Source organism: Rhodotorula toruloides, assembly GCF_000320785.1.
Source record: "Rhodotorula toruloides NP11 unplaced genomic scaffold Scaffold1, whole genome shotgun sequence".
NCBI lineage: Eukaryota > Fungi > Basidiomycota > Microbotryomycetes > Sporidiobolales > Sporidiobolaceae > Rhodotorula > Rhodotorula toruloides.
The window spans coordinates 709,259-725,914 of record NW_015622961.1 but is presented as its reverse complement, the minus strand read 5'-3'; the positions used below and the strand labels follow the sequence as shown (position 1 = coordinate 725,914).

General features: G+C 61.4%; 6 protein-coding genes across 6 annotated transcripts; 3 read left to right on the top strand and 3 right to left on the bottom strand.

Moving 5' to 3' along the window:
- Positions 1-118: 118 nt before the first annotated feature.
- On the top strand, positions 119-1,975 carry RHTO_00297 (AP-3 complex subunit mu-1; the record flags this gene model as incomplete). Its single annotated transcript, XM_016413981.1, has 8 exons — positions 119-150; positions 210-472; positions 535-626; positions 683-834; positions 891-988; positions 1,047-1,268; positions 1,332-1,749; positions 1,807-1,975. The coding sequence occupies 8 exons, from the start codon at positions 119-121 to the stop codon at positions 1,973-1,975; spliced, it is 1,446 nt and encodes a 481-aa protein (XP_016276988.1).
- A 106-nt stretch (positions 1,976-2,081) lies between these two features.
- Positions 2,082-6,071, bottom strand: RHTO_00296 (aminopeptidase 2; the record flags this gene model as incomplete). Its single annotated transcript, XM_016413980.1, has 19 exons — positions 2,082-2,336; positions 2,397-2,950; positions 3,010-3,204; positions 3,275-3,449; positions 3,506-3,710; positions 3,767-3,827; positions 3,886-4,042; positions 4,102-4,147; positions 4,205-4,266; positions 4,341-4,431; positions 4,547-4,569; positions 4,644-4,706; positions 4,769-4,904; positions 4,956-5,034; positions 5,089-5,344; positions 5,402-5,421; positions 5,481-5,567; positions 5,626-5,924; positions 6,019-6,071. 19 exons carry the CDS (start codon positions 6,069-6,071, stop codon positions 2,082-2,084), a joined length of 2,817 nt encoding a protein of 938 aa, XP_016276987.1.
- A 504-nt stretch (positions 6,072-6,575) lies between these two features.
- RHTO_00295 (uncharacterized protein) lies at positions 6,576-8,668 on the bottom strand (the record flags this gene model as incomplete). Its single annotated transcript, XM_016413979.1, has 2 exons — positions 6,576-7,163; positions 7,220-8,668. 2 exons carry the CDS (start codon positions 8,666-8,668, stop codon positions 6,576-6,578), a joined length of 2,037 nt encoding a protein of 678 aa, XP_016276986.1.
- A 224-nt stretch (positions 8,669-8,892) lies between these two features.
- RHTO_00294 (nonsense-mediated mRNA decay protein (Nmd5)) lies at positions 8,893-12,982 on the bottom strand (the record flags this gene model as incomplete). The annotated part of the gene is made up of 15 exons (XM_016413978.1): positions 8,893-9,062; positions 9,133-9,256; positions 9,317-9,378; positions 9,440-9,911; positions 9,974-10,522; positions 10,582-10,700; positions 10,757-10,907; positions 10,963-11,106; positions 11,173-11,254; positions 11,309-11,435; positions 11,490-11,638; positions 11,696-12,247; positions 12,318-12,763; positions 12,818-12,858; positions 12,934-12,982. The coding sequence occupies 15 exons, from the start codon at positions 12,980-12,982 to the stop codon at positions 8,893-8,895; spliced, it is 3,237 nt and encodes a 1,078-aa protein (XP_016276985.1).
- Positions 12,983-13,461: 479 nt separating this feature from the next.
- On the top strand, positions 13,462-14,275 carry RHTO_00293 (uncharacterized protein; the record flags this gene model as incomplete). The annotated part of the gene is made up of 2 exons (XM_016413977.1): positions 13,462-13,916; positions 13,972-14,275. The coding sequence occupies 2 exons, from the start codon at positions 13,462-13,464 to the stop codon at positions 14,273-14,275; spliced, it is 759 nt and encodes a 252-aa protein (XP_016276984.1).
- Positions 14,276-15,767: 1,492 nt separating this feature from the next.
- On the top strand, positions 15,768-16,614 carry RHTO_00292 (uncharacterized protein; the record flags this gene model as incomplete). The annotated part of the gene is made up of 2 exons (XM_016413976.1): positions 15,768-16,207; positions 16,272-16,614. The coding sequence occupies 2 exons, from the start codon at positions 15,768-15,770 to the stop codon at positions 16,612-16,614; spliced, it is 783 nt and encodes a 260-aa protein (XP_016276983.1).
- Between the last annotated feature and the right edge of the window lie 42 nt (positions 16,615-16,656).

Sequence of the window (16,656 nt, the reverse complement as noted above, 5' to 3'; positions counted from 1 at the left end):
TGAAGGGTGTTGAAGCGCTCAGAATAGGCGCTGAGAGCTGTACTCGCGCCAACCTCGCTTTCCTCGGCTGTGGTCGCCTCGTTCTCCCCCCGCTCTCCCACCTCTCGGTCGACCCGTCATGCAAGGCGTTGCCATCGTGGATTCGGCAGGGTGTGTACACTGATGCACTGCCTCTGCTTTGTCACAGCTGACCTATCTTCTGTCCGCAGCCGCCGCATCCTGTCAACCCACTCTCCCTCCTCCCTCCAGGCCAACCTCGCAATCGACGCCGCCGTCGCGTCTTCCTCGCCAGTGCTATGGGTACCGGCCATCAACGGCAAGAGTGGTGATCACCTCGACGATGAGAGCGAGGACGAAGAGGACCAAGTTGAGCAGCCCTGGGCTCATGCTTCACGGCGGTCTGGCGGTGGAATTGCTGTCTGCCAGGTCCAGCGAAACGGCCTGCGCTTTATTTCACTCGTCGACAAGGATGGTACGCATTCAAGCGGAACTGAATGAAGCAAGCGCTGACGGCCGACGTTCCCGTCCTCCCAGTCGACCCGCTCATCCCCTTGACTTTCCTCACCGAACTCTACGAAGTTCTGAAAACCTACATCGCCGGCCCTGTGACTGAGGGCAGCATCAAGGTACTGCCATTCCTCCTCTGGCTGCGTCCTGCCGCTGACCAGACCTCGCCTCGCAGGACAACTTCGACGTAGTCCTCGCCCTCCTGCAAGAAATGGTCGTCGGCGGCCGGCCACAGCTATCACAAAGCCCGCAGCTCAAGGACCTTGTCGTTCCGCCAGACTCGCAGTTGCTCGCGAAGGTGGCACTGAACGCAGCGACTGCTGCTGGGTAAGCCATGCTCTTCCACGCCTGCGACCGCTTGGCGGCTGACAAGCCGATTTCAGACTCGCGATCCCCTCTCAGTCGACTGCGGCAAACGCGCTGATCGCGTCACCCTTGCCATGGCGGAGACAAGGAATCAAGTACACCTCGAACGAGATCTGTTCGTACCGAACGCGTCAATATGCGTCCACGAGTTCCACTGACGGACGTCCCCGCAGACTTTGACCTGATAGAAACTATTTCCTTCACGCTCGACCCCGCCGGAAAACCCATCACCGGCTCGATCACCGGCGACATCGCGTGCCGCTCTCGCTTGTCTGGCATGCCCGATCTCTCCCTGAACTTCACCGACCCTTCCGTACTCGACGAATCGGCCGCCTTCCATGCGTGTGTGCGGTATAGCAGGTGGATGAAGGACAAGGTCGTCTCTTTCGTACCGCGTGAGTCGCTATCGAGCCTCATTGCCTTCTGCCCCCCCCCCGCTAACTGTGACTTACGAGCAGCCGACGGCACCTTCCCGCTTCTCTCCTTTGTTCACACGCCGCCCAAGACATCTCCCGCCCTCGCCCTTGCCCTTCTTCCCTTCTCCGTCACCTCGCAAATCACGCTCGGCACTTCCGGCGGCTCCTTCTCCATCACGCTCACCTCCCGCTCTCCAGCTTCACGACCACTCACGAGCCTTGTCGTCCGCATGCCGCTCGCCACGGGCGCAAACGGCGTCACCGCGACCGTCTCAGGCGGCGCTTACCTGCGCGACGACGAAGGGCGGAGTATCGGCGGTGGCGCGGGACGATGGGACGTCGTGGCCGAGACTGAATTCGCGAGCGACGGAAAGGCGACGGAGAAGCAGTTCTTGGTGTGGAAGATTGACCAGCTCGAGTCGACGGATCGGCCGGCTGTCTTGACGGGACAATACTACGCGTGCGCCCTGCCTCTTCCTGCTCGTGCTGAGTCTCAGCTGACTGTGCCGCTTCGCAGCTCACCCAACGCGCGGAAACCTCCCGCGTTCACCTTCGCCTTCGACTCGCCTTCGTCCGGCTTCTCCGGCCTGCGAATAAACTCGCTCAAGGTACTGAATGAGCCGTACAGCGTGTACAAGGGCGTCAAGACGAGGGGACGTGGCGAGATCGAGGTGCGGACTGGCTGAGCCCGCGAATGCGCCTGCAACGTACTCTCGTTTGCTTCGCAGACAATATGGAATGAGAGACGTATTTTCACAGCTTGCAGATGCGTCGAGTGGGGTTTAGAGAGATTCATGCGAGGTACTGGTTCTCCTTGAGCCACTGCTCGACGTCCTTCGAGTCGCGCTCCAACCACTTGGCCTTCGCACGAACCGAGTCGAGACCCTGGCTCAAGAACTGGTCGTACACGCTGGTCTGCTTGTCCTTGAAGAACTCCTCGACTGCCTTGGCATCCGCTTCGGTCGAGAGACTCGAGAACGTGAGCTGGACGATCCGGCCGATCGAGAAGTTGCCCTTGAAGCGCTCCATGATCTCGTCGTAGTGCGCCTGTAGCGAATAAAGAGGTTAACACGGTGCACGAAGATGGCTGGGGAGGCTTGGACGCACCTTGAACCACTCCCAGACCTTGCGCTTGGCGAGGCGGTTGCGAGCGAGGTGAGCGACGAACGAGGCGATGTCCTGGTTCTTGACCTCGCCCGAGAGGATGAAGTCGATTGAGCGCTGGATGAGCTCATCCTTCTCGCTCGAGCAAAGCGCAGCAATCGCCGAGCTCCTGTGCGCAGGCGTGGGCGGGTTGCGGTACACCTCGAGGACCTTCTCGTACTCCTTCTCGCCGCCGAACCTGACGCATTGGGTGTAGATGCTCGTCTTGAGGTCACCGGGAATGAGCGAGTCGTCGTTCTTCTCGATGAACTGGCCGAAACGACGCTTGTACTCGGCAAGTGTCGCCTCGTCGCCGGTGACAGCAGCCGTGGAGATGGCCATCGTGCGGAGCTCGACCGTGTCGACGCTGTCGGAGTCCGAGTACTCGAAGCCGAGGCGGTCGGCGACAGGCTTGAAGAGTTCGCGGCGGAACTTGGAGATGGCGTCGCGGACCTCCTGCGGCTGCTCCCACCAAGTCGACGAGAGGTTGCCGAGCGCGCCGCTGATCTCCTGCCAGACTGCGAGCATGCGTGAGGTTTAGCGAGTGCTTGGACTGGACAAGGGTGCGCAGGCGTACCGAGATTCTCCTCCTCGCCCTTCATGCCCTTGATGAGCGTGAGCGCGCCGCTGGTCTTGGCGTAACCCGAACTGGCGAGAACGGCGGCATCCTGGACGAGACCCATGCGGTCGTTGAGCGAGAAAGCCGAGGTAGATGCCTTGCCAGCCTCGTCACCGAGCTTGGCGAGGCGCGAGACGGGGTAGAGGGTGCGATCTGCGGGACGAAAGACCAGTGTGCGAGTCAGCGAGGTGAGACTAAGCAAGCGGAGGACACCGCGACGCACAGACACCGCAAGTCTCGGCGTTGAGCTTGTAGGTCGTGTTGGCGACGTTGGGCAGCTCGATCTCCTGCTCGCGCTGAGTGAGGACGACGTCGGAGTGAACCTTTTTCTCGCCAGTCTTGGAGTCGACGACGAGGATCTGGAGAGGAACCTGCCAGATCGTCTCGTCTTCCTCGGGCTGCGCGCGACGACCGTCAGCCGCAGCGAAAGAAAGGAGAAGGAGACTCGACGCACCGTCGCATCCGCAGTGGCGAGGAACCTGTTTTGCTTGACTTTGAGGCCCTTCTCGGTCTCCTCGACGCTGATGAGCGGGAAACCGGTCTTCGAGAGCCAGTTCTTCATGAGCGTAAGGGCGTCCACGCCAGAAGCCTCCGAGATGCCGGCCATGAGGTCCTCGGTGCGAGCGTTGCCGTAGAGGTGCTTCTTGAGGTAGATCGAACTGCAGGCAGGGTGTAAGCGTTTGATGGACGGGCGAAGCAAGGATGAGCCACGCACACTCCCTTGAGGAACTTCTCCTCTCCAACGAAGTTCGACAGCATCTTCAAGCAACTCGCGCCTGCGATGCGGATGGATCTGTCAGCATCGATTCCCCTCTTCTCTAGAAGCTTGCTCACCCTTCGAGTAGGTCAACGCGTCAAAGATCTGCTGGATCGTTTCCTCGTTCGGGCAGGGCATCTCAATCGGGTGCGACGAGCGGAGGGCGTCGAGTGAGAGGGCGCGGGCGAGATGGTCGGTGATGAAGTTCGAGTGGACCTTCCAGGTCGGCTCGATCTGCGAGACGAAGCGTGTCAGCAGAGACCGGGCGAGAGAGTTGGGTACTCGTCACGCACGCGGTCGGGGATGATGACCTCGCCCATCAAAGTCGCGAACGATTCGCTGCGAGATAACCGGGGTCAGGCTGTCGTGAAGCGAAATTGCGGCGAGACGACGCACTTGAGCCAGAGGTTGTCCCACCACTCCATCGTGACGACGTTACCAAACCACTGGTGAGCGACCTGTGGCACAACGGAACGCGGAATCAGCCGCTGCTTCGGCAAACAGGCAGATCAAGGTTTTGAGCGCTGCGCACCTCGTGAGACTGGGTCGAGACGATACCCTTCTTCGCCTGAAGACCAGACTGCTTCGGGTCCCAGAGGTAGAGCGAGGTGCGACCCGTGATGCTGCAAGTCGCGAAAGGAGCCATCAGTAACGAGCTTGAACGCCTCAGCAGAACCCTGCCTCTTCGCGACGGGCGATCTGCGCTTCCGCCTTTCCGCCGCTGAGAATTGTACTCACAGGCCCCAGTTCTCCATCGCGCCCTGTCGTGCAAGTGCAGGGTAAGCAAGCCCGTCAGTTCCCTCACGCTTGAGAAGGTCAACCCAGATCTGCTCACTGCGTCAAAGTCGCTCGCGACAAGCGTGTCGAGCTTGGGAAGCGGGTACTCGATGTCGAAGATCTGCGGTGGCGAAGGAGGTCAGCTGCGGGCGAGCGAAGGGAGGCGGACGAGTGGGGCCGCACCTTCTCGTAGATGGGGAGGATCTTGGCCGTCGTGTCGAGCGCGAGCTGGCCCTGCTTGATGTGGTCCCAGGTAGCGTAGAGGCGGAGAGGAATGGTGCGGCCAGAAAGAGGGGAGGTGAACGACGACTCGATGTGCCTGTGAGAAGACCGTCAGCACCGTCAAGGGAGAACACGCCAGCAAACGTACTCGAAGTGGCCGTTTGCCCACGCAACGAGGTAGCTCGACACCTTGGGAGTCTTCGTGAACTTGACGATCTCCCAGTCATCTGTGTAGAGCGAAGCGTCAGTACCGTTCGAGACCCAAATGTCATCGAACGTACCCTTGAAGTCTCCCTCGTCCTGCGCCTCGACAGCAGGTTTCGTCTGACCCTCCGTCTTGACAGTCTTTCCGACAACCTCCTTGTCGGTCTCGCCCTCGAAGAACTTGTCGTTGAGGAGGTCGGAGCGGGGGAAGGCGCCTCCGGCGCCGAGGTGCGAGGTCGACTCGACGTCGGTGTTGGCGAGCGAGATTGTACCAACGCGGGAGATCATCGAGATGGTGTAGGTCGCCTTCATGGCGGGCTCGTCGAACGAGGGCTGCGAAAAAGCGGAAAGTCAGCTGGGCGGCTGGTGGACTTGGCGAATCTGGCATACGAAGGCGCGGCGAGCCTGGCCTGCGTACGTCAAGCGTGTGAGTTTGCATGACAGAGGCGGAAAGGAAGAAACCGCGCACAGGGCTCGAACTGGGTAAGACCGTAGAACGCCTTGCCCTTGCCATCCTTCTTCGGGTAGCTAGACTTGTAGTAACCGAGCATCGAGTCTATCAGGCACATATCAGCCTTTTGTCAACACTGCAGTGCGCAAAGGAGGCCGCTCACCGTCGAGCTGGGCCTTCCACCTCAACCCAATCTTGTGCTCGCCCTTCTGGATCTCACCGCCCGCAAACTTGATCTCGGCCCTCTCCTTCTTCTCATCGACGCGAATGTGCTCGGCAGGCCTGACAGACTCGGTCTTGAGCTGAGCAGAGCCGAGAACGGCGCTCTCGAGCTCGAGAGGAGAGGCGGCATGGAGGACAATCGACTGGACGGGCTTGTGAACCTCGATGAGGATCTCGGCGGTGCCGGTGAAAGTGAGCGACTTGAGGTCGGTGCGGATCGTCAAGTCGTAATGGATCGGGCTGTTTCAAGCATAGTGAGAGCGCGGTCAGCGAGGAGAAGTGTGGAGTCTCGCGAATGCCCGTCCATCTGGCGGCCCATCTGCTCCAAGCTTACGTGACATCAGTGCCGAGGCGAGCGGCATCCTGACCCTGTTCGGGAGCAGCCATCGTCGCGGAATTCGAGAGGAGGGAGTTGGCGGCGAGACGGGCTTGAGCGTGGTGAAAGCAGTACGCGCGGGTCGCTGATCGAGGTAGAGCAGGCGACTGGGTCTTTGGGACTGCTGCAAGGGTGCGGATCTGCTCGCACGACGACCACGAGGTGAGCGAGCGGGTTTGTGGGGGAAGGAGAGGAGAGGGAGAACGCACGCCTCGAGATGCGGAGAGCTGTGCAGGTCTGGCTGAGCGCAGAAGAGACCCGATTCGAGTCCTGTACGTGGGCAGAATGACGGGCAGGAGCAAGAAGCGGAGGTGAAAGGGGAAACCGAACAAAGGGAGCGATCCACGCGGTCTCACTCGACTCGAGCGGAGCTGCTGGCGAGCCGACGGCAGCGTAGACTACAGTGAGAGATGCAACGATGCAGGATAGGATTGCGGGAACGAGCGCGGTACGATGGCGAGTACAACAACGAGCGACAACGACAGGAAATTCGTACAAGGGCGAAGTTGACTGCCTCAACGTGGATGCCGCTGCCAGCCACGGATACCCAGTCCTTTCTCAGCACTGCTGACCGCAGCGGAAGACGAGGCGGGCGAGGTTGCCGGGGTGGACGCCCTCGACAACTCGGGCGACGTCCCCATCCCGCTGCTCTGCTCCTCCTCGTCCTCCGCTCCGCCGCCATCCTCCATCCTAAGCCGATCCTCCATCTCAACGGTGCTCAGCACCCGCCCACCGCCGACGTCGGCGCCAGCCGGCTCGTACTCGACCGCCCGCTTGGCCCGCGCAATCAACGCTTCGACCGTGCCAGCGAGCGCAGAGAACGTCGGGTCGCCGTCGAGCAGCTCCTGCCACGTCGGCTCATCCTCGCGCTCGCCATCCGAATCTGCTTCGTCGTCCGAGTCGTCCAGGTGCTCGCCGCCACCATCCTCCGTCTCGACGAGCTTCGTCGCCTGCGCCCGCAAGGCAGCGAGACCCGCGCCGCCTATCGACTCGCGCAACTTGCGCCGCAGCTCGCGAATCTCGTTTGTGTGCTTGACCTTGAGCCGTTCGAGCGAAGTGTTGATGCTGAGGAGGGAGGCGTTCCGGATCTCCAGGTCGGCAATCTGCGATATCACGACGTCAGCGGAGAAATATATGCAAGCAGTGCGAGGGGACTCACCCTGCGCTCGACCTTGGCCTCCTTCTCCTGGTCGTCCATCTCCCGCTCGACGAAGCCAGTCGACCAAGAGATCGCTCCCTCGCTCCCGCTCGAGGTCCGAAGCCGGGGTCGCGGTGCAGCCGGCGGTGATGCGGGTCCTGGGGTCGGGCTGGTGGACCATTCGATTGCCGCAAGCGGTGGTCGTGCGGATGGAAGCGAAGGAGATGCGACGGGTGACTGCGCATGCGACCAAGTCGCAGCTTGACTCGGGTGGTTGTCGTACGAGTGTGACGAGAGGGCTGATGAGCGGGACGAGGTGGAGGTCGTAGACTGCGAGCGGGCGTGTCGGTGCCGGTTCGAAGGGTTCGAGGCTGCGACTGGGGGTCGCGAGGTCGAAGCTGAGAGCGAGGCTTTAATCGTGCGTGAAGACGAGATAGCGGGTGAGCGAGAAATGCCGCTTGTCGGCGTTGCATGGCTGGGAACGGATTTCACCGAAGGCGACTTGAGCGGTGGAGAGTGTATTGGGCTGGAATAGGTTGGCGACAGAGACGGAAAAGGAAACCGCTCATCGCCCGAGACGGAAACGGGTGGCAGCAGACCGCTGTCGGCGGACGAAGCGGACGATGCGCTGCTCATCCCGCTCATCTTCCTCACCGCAGATCCCGCTTTCCGCCCGACCGATCCGTCATAGTACGCTTCTGGCGGAGGCGAAAGCGTCGCCCCGAACGTCGAGCCGTCGTACGAGTGCCCTCGCAGAACGGGCGATGTGAGGGGCGAGGAAGCGCAGCTGCCGGGCGACGTTGAAAGAGGAGGGACGGAGGCGGATGATTCGGCGCTACTACTGGCATTGCTGGCGCGGCCGACGGTCGAAGGTGACGAGCGGAGTGTGGGAGAGTGCAGTCGTCGCACAGAGACGGAGGAAGGGAGGTAAGAGATCGGTGTGGGCGTGCTGTTCTGCGAAGGACTCGAGACTTTGGGGAAGGGGTCGCTCTGGCCGCGCAGGAGAGGTGTTTCGGCGGGTGCAAGTCTGGCTGTAGGTGTCGCTCTGGGCGTTGTCGTTGTGGGTACTCGCGCCTGCAGGGTTCTCGCAGCATTGAGGTCGGGCGAACGCGAGCGCACTGGACTCGTCCCACGTGCGCCCGTCACCTGCGGGCTCAGCGTCGCCCGCACGCTGCCCGCCAAGCCCTGACCTCCATTCCCGACCCCTCGCGCGAATGGCGAACATGAACCGCCTGGAGTGGCGGGGGCGCTGGCGACCACCCCACCCCGACCGTCAAGCTGCACTCGCGCTCGTACGGGTTGTGAGGGGGTCCAGTGGGCTGTTGAAGGGGACGTCGTCACATTGCTCAGGTCGACACGCGCTCGTATGGGGCGAGCGGCAGGGAGGGAGGCTGTCGGCGATGAAGTCGAGGAGGTGGATGAACCGAGGACGCGACGCCGCTCTGGCGGGCGCGGTGCTGGTGAGGCCATTTGTTATGCCTCCCTTGCGAGCATTCGAGCAGTCAGAGAGCGCGTCGAACAGATGAGCGTGTGGACCGTCACCAAACAAGCACCGCCTCTCGTCTTCGAGCGAAGGGCGAGGTCGTCGGATAACTCTGTGTCACAACCGCTGTAGGCGTAATTAGGGTATGCATGCGTATTGCGAGAAAGCGTATATACGGTCCCTGCGAATCCAACTGCCCGTGCTGGCCAGATTAAGCCGCACCTCCCTCCTCCGCCTGCAACTCCGCGTACGCCTTGGCAGCAACAACTGCATCTCCTCCCTCGGAAGCCTTCGAGGCGATGTCGGCAAGCACTCCCTGCTGCGACGCGTCGAGAGCCGACAGCGAGGACTGGTAGAGCGAAGGGTTGGCCGTCTGCAAGTCTGCAAGGAGATTCGGGTCAGTGCAGTCCCTGTACAGTCGCCAGGACTCGGGTCCATGAGGCCCACTCACTGGCAAGCAAGCCCGAGAAGCGCTGGTACGAGTCGAACTGGTCGAGCGGCGATGCCCACAGGATTTCGTCGCTCCATGCCGAGTCTCCGTCGTCGAACGCGCCTCCTCGAGCAAGGCGGTTGGCCTGCAAAAACTCCAAGTCAGTGCTCGCTCGGATCGCGTAAGCGAAGCTCGTCAGACCTACCTCGGATTGAGCAAGCTGGTCAAGGTAGTCGGTTGTCCGGTCGCGAACGTCGGCATCGTCAACTGCAGACGAACGAGAGTCAGTCTGCGCTATCTCTCAACGCAGGAGAGGAAGTCGACGCACAGTCTCCGTCATCCTCGCCCAAGTCGAGGTCCTCGTCGTCCGACATGTCGTCGTCGACCTCTTCCTCCTCGAGATCCCGCGCCGCTTCGGCCATCTTGCGCTCTGCCAGCGCATTCGGGTACGTCTTAAACACCTCGAGGGCACCCGCGACGAGCTGGCCGACATTGCCAGTCAAAGGCGAACCCGCGCCCGGCCCGTTGAGCCAGTCGAACAGCGCGCAGATCGCCCACAGGATGATCTTCTTGTCGTGCACGCGCGAGTACTTGGACAGATTCTTGAACCAGTGCGCGAAGAACTGCTGGGTCCAGTCGTGGCGGTCGAGGACGGCGATCGTGAGCTGCGGGTTGTACGAGATGGCGAGGATGACGAGCTCGAGCGCGTGCATGAAGAGCGTCTTGGTGACGACAAAGTCTTCGTCCTCGTCGTCCTTCAGCACGAACCACATGCAACGCTCGATGACAGGCGGAAGGGCCTGCGAAGGTCGCCACAGGTCAGCACAACGCAACGCAACCAAGGGACCGGACCAGTGCTCACCTCGTCGACCTGCCCTCGCAGGCGGAGGAGAAGCGCCTCGGCAAGCTTGCACGCGATGACACGATCCTCTGCGCCAAGCGCGCGGCTGGTCATGCACGTGTCGAAGAGCTCGATGACGGCGCGGCGGTACTCGGTGTTGGTCGAGAGTATGTCGACGCCGTAGTTGATGCAGTTGTCGATGAAGCCGAACGTCTCGTGGAGGTAGTCGCCCGCGTCCTTCTTGAGCGCGGCGCACGTCGCATCAAAGCAGGCCCACATGGGCGGCGAGATCGCTTGCTGGAAGAACGTGAGCGAGTCGAGGATCTCGTACGCCTCGTCGTACAGCTCGACGACCGAGTGTCGGATGGTCGCCTCGATGAGCGGGACGACGGCCTTCTCGATCTCGGCGACGAGCTCCTTCTTCTCCCGCGCCGACGAGACGAGCTGCTCGATCGTCTTGAGAATGTTCATCATGACCATCGTCTTTTCGTCGTCGTAAGTGTCGACGCCAGACGGGTCCTTGTCGCGCGTCTCGAGCGTCTCCTGCAGCAGGCGCCGGTACGACTCGACCTGGGAGATGATTCCGTCAGCTTGTACGTCCGACCTCAGTGAGGGAGCGTGGCACTCACGAGCGAATGCGAAAGCTCGACAGCGAACGGAACAACCTCGTCCGAGAACTCCGTAACCATCGAGCGAGTCGTGTTCGTCAGGCTGTCGAGGTCGACTTCCGACGACAGCTTGAGGAGCTCTGCAGATGTGTGGTCGTCAGCCTACGCAACAGCCGCGCTCACGAACGGTACGCACCCTGCAAGATCCGTCCCAGGTTCGGCAGCATCTTCTCGCGGATCCGCTCGTACCGCACGAGTTCAGGCAGCGCGATCGCAGCCTGGATCCGGACGGGCAAGTCGGTGTCGGTGATGCAATTCATGAGGAGGTTGAGCGTGTTCTCGAGGGCCTGCAAAGCTGAACTGTCAGCATTAGTCGGCGGTAGGAGGAGGGAGGGAACGTACGTCTTGCGCAGCCCAGGTCATGTCGACGCTCTCGAACTTCTCGACGACGTCGCAGGCGCGGTATCGCAAGAGGCCGTGCGGGGACTTGAACTCGGGAACGACGTGCTGGAGGAAGAAGGATTCGAGGAGAGGGGCGAGCTTTTTCTGCGGTCACCCCATGCGAGGTCAGCGAATGTGCCGAAGCGTTGAGCAGCAGATTGGCGGACGCACGCTCTTGACGGCAGTGGGCGCAAGAGCAGCGAGCATGCGAAGCGCGCCGTCTTTTTGTCGGGGCGTGGTCTCGGCGGGGTACCTGATTGAACCTTGTCAGATAGACGGAACATGAGGCGCGAGGGCGTGTACGCACTTGTCGACGACCGACTGGATGAACTGGAGAAGCGGGAGAAGAGTGGTCTTGGCGCGAGTCTCGGTGAGGGCGGCGAGGAAGGCGAGAGCGGAAGCGGTGGGAGAAGCGTAAGAGTCGGCGATAAAGTCTGCGAGGGGTGCGGGTCAGCCGCGAGCCAAACGGAGGGAGACGTCGCACGCACCGCCGAAGAATTGCCGGGAGAACTCGGTGGGGTCGTCCGAGAAGAGCTCGATCTCCTCCTCGGAGAGGCAGACGAGAGGGAAGATAAAGTGTTCGATCAGAGAAGGGATGTGAGGCTTGAGGAGGGCGAACGTCGACTTCGGGTTGATGCTGTGCGCAAGGAGGGTCAGTGGAAAAGAGGGGGGAAAGCAGAAAGGGCAAACGCACCACTCCTCGAAGAAGCACAAGACGTGGAACTTGCCCTTCCTCGGGAACCACTCGTTCTGCGCCACCATCTTCTCCACCACAGCGAGATACGTCTTCATGATTTCGGGCGCAAACTGCTCGACGAAGCGATTCGCAAACTGCCCGTACTGCTCGACCATGTTCTTCGGAAGCTGCGTCGGGCTGCCGTAACGCGTGAAGAGCTTGTTGAGCGACCAGCATGCCCACTTCTTGCTCTTTGCCCAGGGGTGCTTCTCCCGCGCGTCCTCATCCTCCGGGAGCAGCGTGGCGTTGATCGGGTGCGCAACGACGGAGAGCAGGAGCGTGCCCCAGGGGATGAGCGAGTCGTGTGCCTGGTGAGCGGGCGTGAGGGTGTGGATGATGCTGTTCTTGTAAGACTTGAGGACGAGGCGCAGGAGGGTGCCTTGCGTCGTGAAGGCGGCGGCTTCGGAGGGAGAAGAGGCGAGGACCTTCTGGCCGATCGGGAGAAGGAGGGGAAGGAGGTGTGTCGTGAGCTGGGGAAGAGTCTCGCCCGTCTCATCCTTGTGAGCGTATCTGTGCGCAGCGTGACAGTCAGTCCCCTCTCAACTTGCTCGCGAGACCCAATCACGGGCAGGAAACGCACCGCAAGCAGTTGAACACCTCCATCGCCGCCCGCAAGCCCGCCTCAACCTGCCCCTCGTTCCCTGCCAGCATCGTCTTCACCTCGTCAACGAGTCCCGGCCATTCCGTCGGAAAGTCGCACTCGATGACCTTGCTTAGCGCTTCGCCAACCTGCTCCTTCACCTTCGAGCTCGAGGGATCCGCCGCGAGCGCCGCATACAAGGGAATGAGACTGGACTTGACGCTTTGTCGGTCGGAAGCGGGGATGGCAACGAAGGTCGAAGCCTTTTGGGCGGCGGCGACGGCTGCGGGAGAAGCGAAGGGAGAGGGCTCGAGAGGAGATCGCCAGCTCGAGCGGATGCGGTTCTTGAAGTAGATGGCTGCGGCGAGGCGAACGACGGGCGAAGAGGAGGAGGAAGGGGAGACGAGCTGGAGGAGCGTAGGGAGGAGGCCCTCGACCGGCTCGAGCTGTGGAGTCACGTGTCAGCCGGAGTCCACAGCCAGACGTGAGCGCATGCGCACCTTCTTGAGCTCGAGTTCTGCGGCAATGCGAACGTTTGGGTCTGTTCGAGGTGGGGAGGAGAACGCGAAGGTGAGCTCGTTCGGGCGGACCGCAGGACGTGTACTGGTGGACGCACCTGGCTCGAAGGACGCCGTGAACACCTGGTACAGCCTCTGCGCGTCCATGTCTGCCTGTGTGAGCTGGACGAAGCAGTCAGTGCGCGTTCCTCGACCAATCCTCATCGCACTTCCCCCTGCTCACTCTCGCAAGAGAAGGGTACGGTTGAAATCGCTCTGCAACAATTGTAGAGGCTTGGAGTCACACTCAGGTCATTGGGAATGTACTGTGAAGGTTGCAAGGAGAACGACCGCCATTCGAGGCGCTGGCTTTCCGCTCGCTCGCTCTCCTACCTTTTGCTCTTCGCCGCCGCTTCCTTCTGCCTCCTTGCCACTTCACAGCGACACATGCAGACGGCGGCTTGAGTCACACACTCTCGACACCCAGCGGACCGTGCCAGGACTCACAGCGCGCAGAAGCGGACACACGCCGTACTTTGCCAGCCTCCCCAGGACTCGCCCTCTCGCAGACGTACACCGCTCTTTCCCTGCTCACGCCGCTCAGCATCTGTGCTACCCGTCCGCGCCCAGCTGTGACTCGCTAAACGATGCTCCCCATGCTTGCTCCGCTCGCCGCCTTCCTCCTCGCCCTCCCTCAGACCCTCGCGCACCCGCTCTCGTCCTTGAAACGCAGCGACAACGGCGGTAACCTCCTAGCGCTGTGGAACGGCAACCCAGGGCCTGTGTACTATAGCACATCCTCCCACTCCTGCGACAAGAAGTCGCTTGCTGCCGTCGGCACTTCCTTTCCCCTCGTCCTCGACATCGCCTCCTACCCTTACCCTTCCAACCTGACCAGTCAGACAGTTCTCCTCAACGTTGGCAGCTACAAGAAGAGTCCAGGGCAGGTCTTTGGCATTGACTGGAAGGTGCCGCAGCTTGGCAACCAGCTGTTCGTGTTTCGCTTGAGCGACGCATCAGGCCAGGTCGTCTACTCCGACCCGACATACACTGCTTCGGGTAACAGTCAACCCAGCAGCACAGATTCGGGGCAGTCCTGCCAGTACGCTCAAGGTTCGCTCGCTCTCTTCGCATTCGCTGACGGCTCGCTTCCGCAGCTCCAAGGCCGTCGATGTGGCCTTCTACACCATCATGGCGATTCTGGGATTCTGCTTCCTGCTGGCCTTGTGTGCCCCTTGCATCAAGCAAAACCGTCTCGACCGCGTCGCCCGTAAACCAGCTGCACCCTCGCAGCCCGCTCAACCCGCTTCGCAACCCGCACCTCAGCCCGCCCCACCCGTCGCGACCTCGGACCAGGAGAGCGCCTACTGCGAATCCTTCCGCACTACAACGAGCTTCTCGTCGACCGCACCGCTCACCCAGACGGAGGAGGGTCGCTCGTGGCGACTGTTTGGGCGGTGAAGGCGTTCTAGCGGCGTCAGGAGACTGAGTTTTTGACTGTACTATGACGGCTTCTTCCCTAGCTGAAAGCCAAGAGCGAGAGCGACGGCGAGCAGATGCCCTTGACCTTCGCAAGCAGGATGTCGAGCGGCCAAACGAGGAGTACTGCCGTCAGCACGTCCGCCAGCAACAGTGCACGATTGAGAGAACAGTAGCAAGGACGGACGGACAGCGGACGGACTCGGAAAGCGCCTGGACAGAACCGCAAGCGGGCAAGTCGCCGTCACGACTGCTCCTTCGCCTCTTCCCTCTCCCACTCGCAAGCTCCGCTCGTAAGGCTGCACTCCGTGGTTACGCACTTGGCCCATGCTGCTCTCCCCCTCCCGCGCCGCCCTCCTCATCCTCCTCGCTCCAACGGCTCGCTCATTGTGTGGGACCCGAGTCCTGGCCCGCTCTACTACAGCACCTCCTCTTACGTCTGCTACAAGAGGACCTGGTACGCGGCAGGCGCTGTGTACCCCCTTGTCGTCGACGCTGTTCGCCTCCCACTCGCTGCGGATCCCGCTGAGCAGGAAGTCCTTGCATCCGTGGGCAACTACACCAAGCCGTCAGGGTATACTCTGACCATCAAGTGGGAACCTGTTGACTTTGGAGACCAGTTCTTCGCGCTTCGACTTGTCGATGCCGACGGACGGGTTGCTCACTCGCAAGAACTCTACACGGCGCCAGGAAACGAGTACGATGGGGGTGGCGGCGTCGTTTGCGAGTACGTGTGGCTATATCAACAGGTCCAGCAACGGACCGCGGCTGACCTCTCGTGTTCACAGCTCGCGGCATCTTATTCGAACGGTTCGATTCCTCGAGTTCTTCGTTGGCTTGCTCCTCAGCCTGGTGGGCGTCATAATCCTCAGCGCCTGCCTAGACTGCATGAAGGGCTGCGTAAGCATCGTCAAGGAAGATGTTAAGAAACGCAAGGAGGAGAGAGTCGCACTTCGGGCCCTCTCGACGAACGCGCACCCGCTTCCTGACAGCGACAGCTCCCCGCGAGCTTCACAAGATGCCGACCTGCCATGCCCCAGCAAGGAGGACGCGGGAGATGCGGCATCTGTCGCCTCCTCCTTCACCCTTACCTGACGGAAACCTCTTGCGGCATTGGCAACTCCGCAGTTCTAGCAGGCCCTCCTCTTTCTCTCGCCCGTTCGACTAGCTTGTAACCTGTTACATCCAAGACGAGAGACCCGCCGTCGAGAGGCGATTGGACGAAGAGCTCTCCTTTCTCTCCGATGTCAGCGCCGAGACTCCGCGCCTGCTCGGTACGAAAGCTCGCCGGGACATACAACAAACATTGTCAGGTGCATAAGGGGAAGAAGATTGGACCAGACCGCAAGTTGTCAGATGTCGACGCTGATCGAACTCACAGCGTACTTGCGACGGACGACGTTGCTCTGTTCTCGATTCACCCGCTGCTTTCGTCCTTCGCTCTCCAGCAGAGCACGTCTCAAAGCTTCTCGCCATGCTCCTCACGCTCTACCACGCTGCGTCTCTCCTCCTCGCCTCGGCCGCTTCCGCGATTCCCCTCGTCCGGCGTTCCGCGAACGGTGCTCTCGCCATCTGGGACGACACGCCTGGTCCGACGTGCTTCAGCACAGCCAATTACTCGTGCGACAGCAAGGACCTTCGCGCTGTTGCGTCGGCCTTTCCCGTGAACCTGGCTATCATCGCGTACCCCTATCCCGCCAACATCAGCCAGCAGACGGTCCTTGGAAGCGGCGGAAATTACAGCGCTAAGCCCGGGTACCCATTCGAGATTTCGTGGAACGTAACGGATCTGGACGGGCAGCTGCATGCCTACCGACTGATGGATGCGGGCGGCGAGGCAGCCCACTCCGTGCTGCCCGGGTATACTGTTCCCCCAGACTACTGCCAGTATCCGCACGACCAGCAAATGTGCTGGTACGTCACTCGTCGCTCCGACACTGCTCCGGCTCGTTCTCCGGTTCTGACCCGCTCACCGCAGGCATGTTGGATCCAACGATACAGGGTACCGTGTAGTTGCAGGGATCATGTACACCTTACTGGGCCTCCTGGGTGTCTGTATCCTCTTCATCGCAATCACGGCGCCACTCGAATGCTGGCGCAAGGAGGCCAAGCGACAGGCAGCATCTCGCATCTCGCCCGCCGCTCCGACAAATCCTTCGCTTGACCCTCCAGCCATTCCACTGGACAGCACATCCTCCGTCGAAACGGGTCAGACTGAGTCCCTCCCCGATTCATCCGATGTAGCCTCGAGCGCTGCCTCCAGCACGCTCGCCTCGTTCAAAGTCCGCCACCCTCGGCGGCTCCTCCCGTGGTTTGTGTAGCAGATGAGTCGCAGTAGCTTGAAACGCATTTGAGCAACGAGC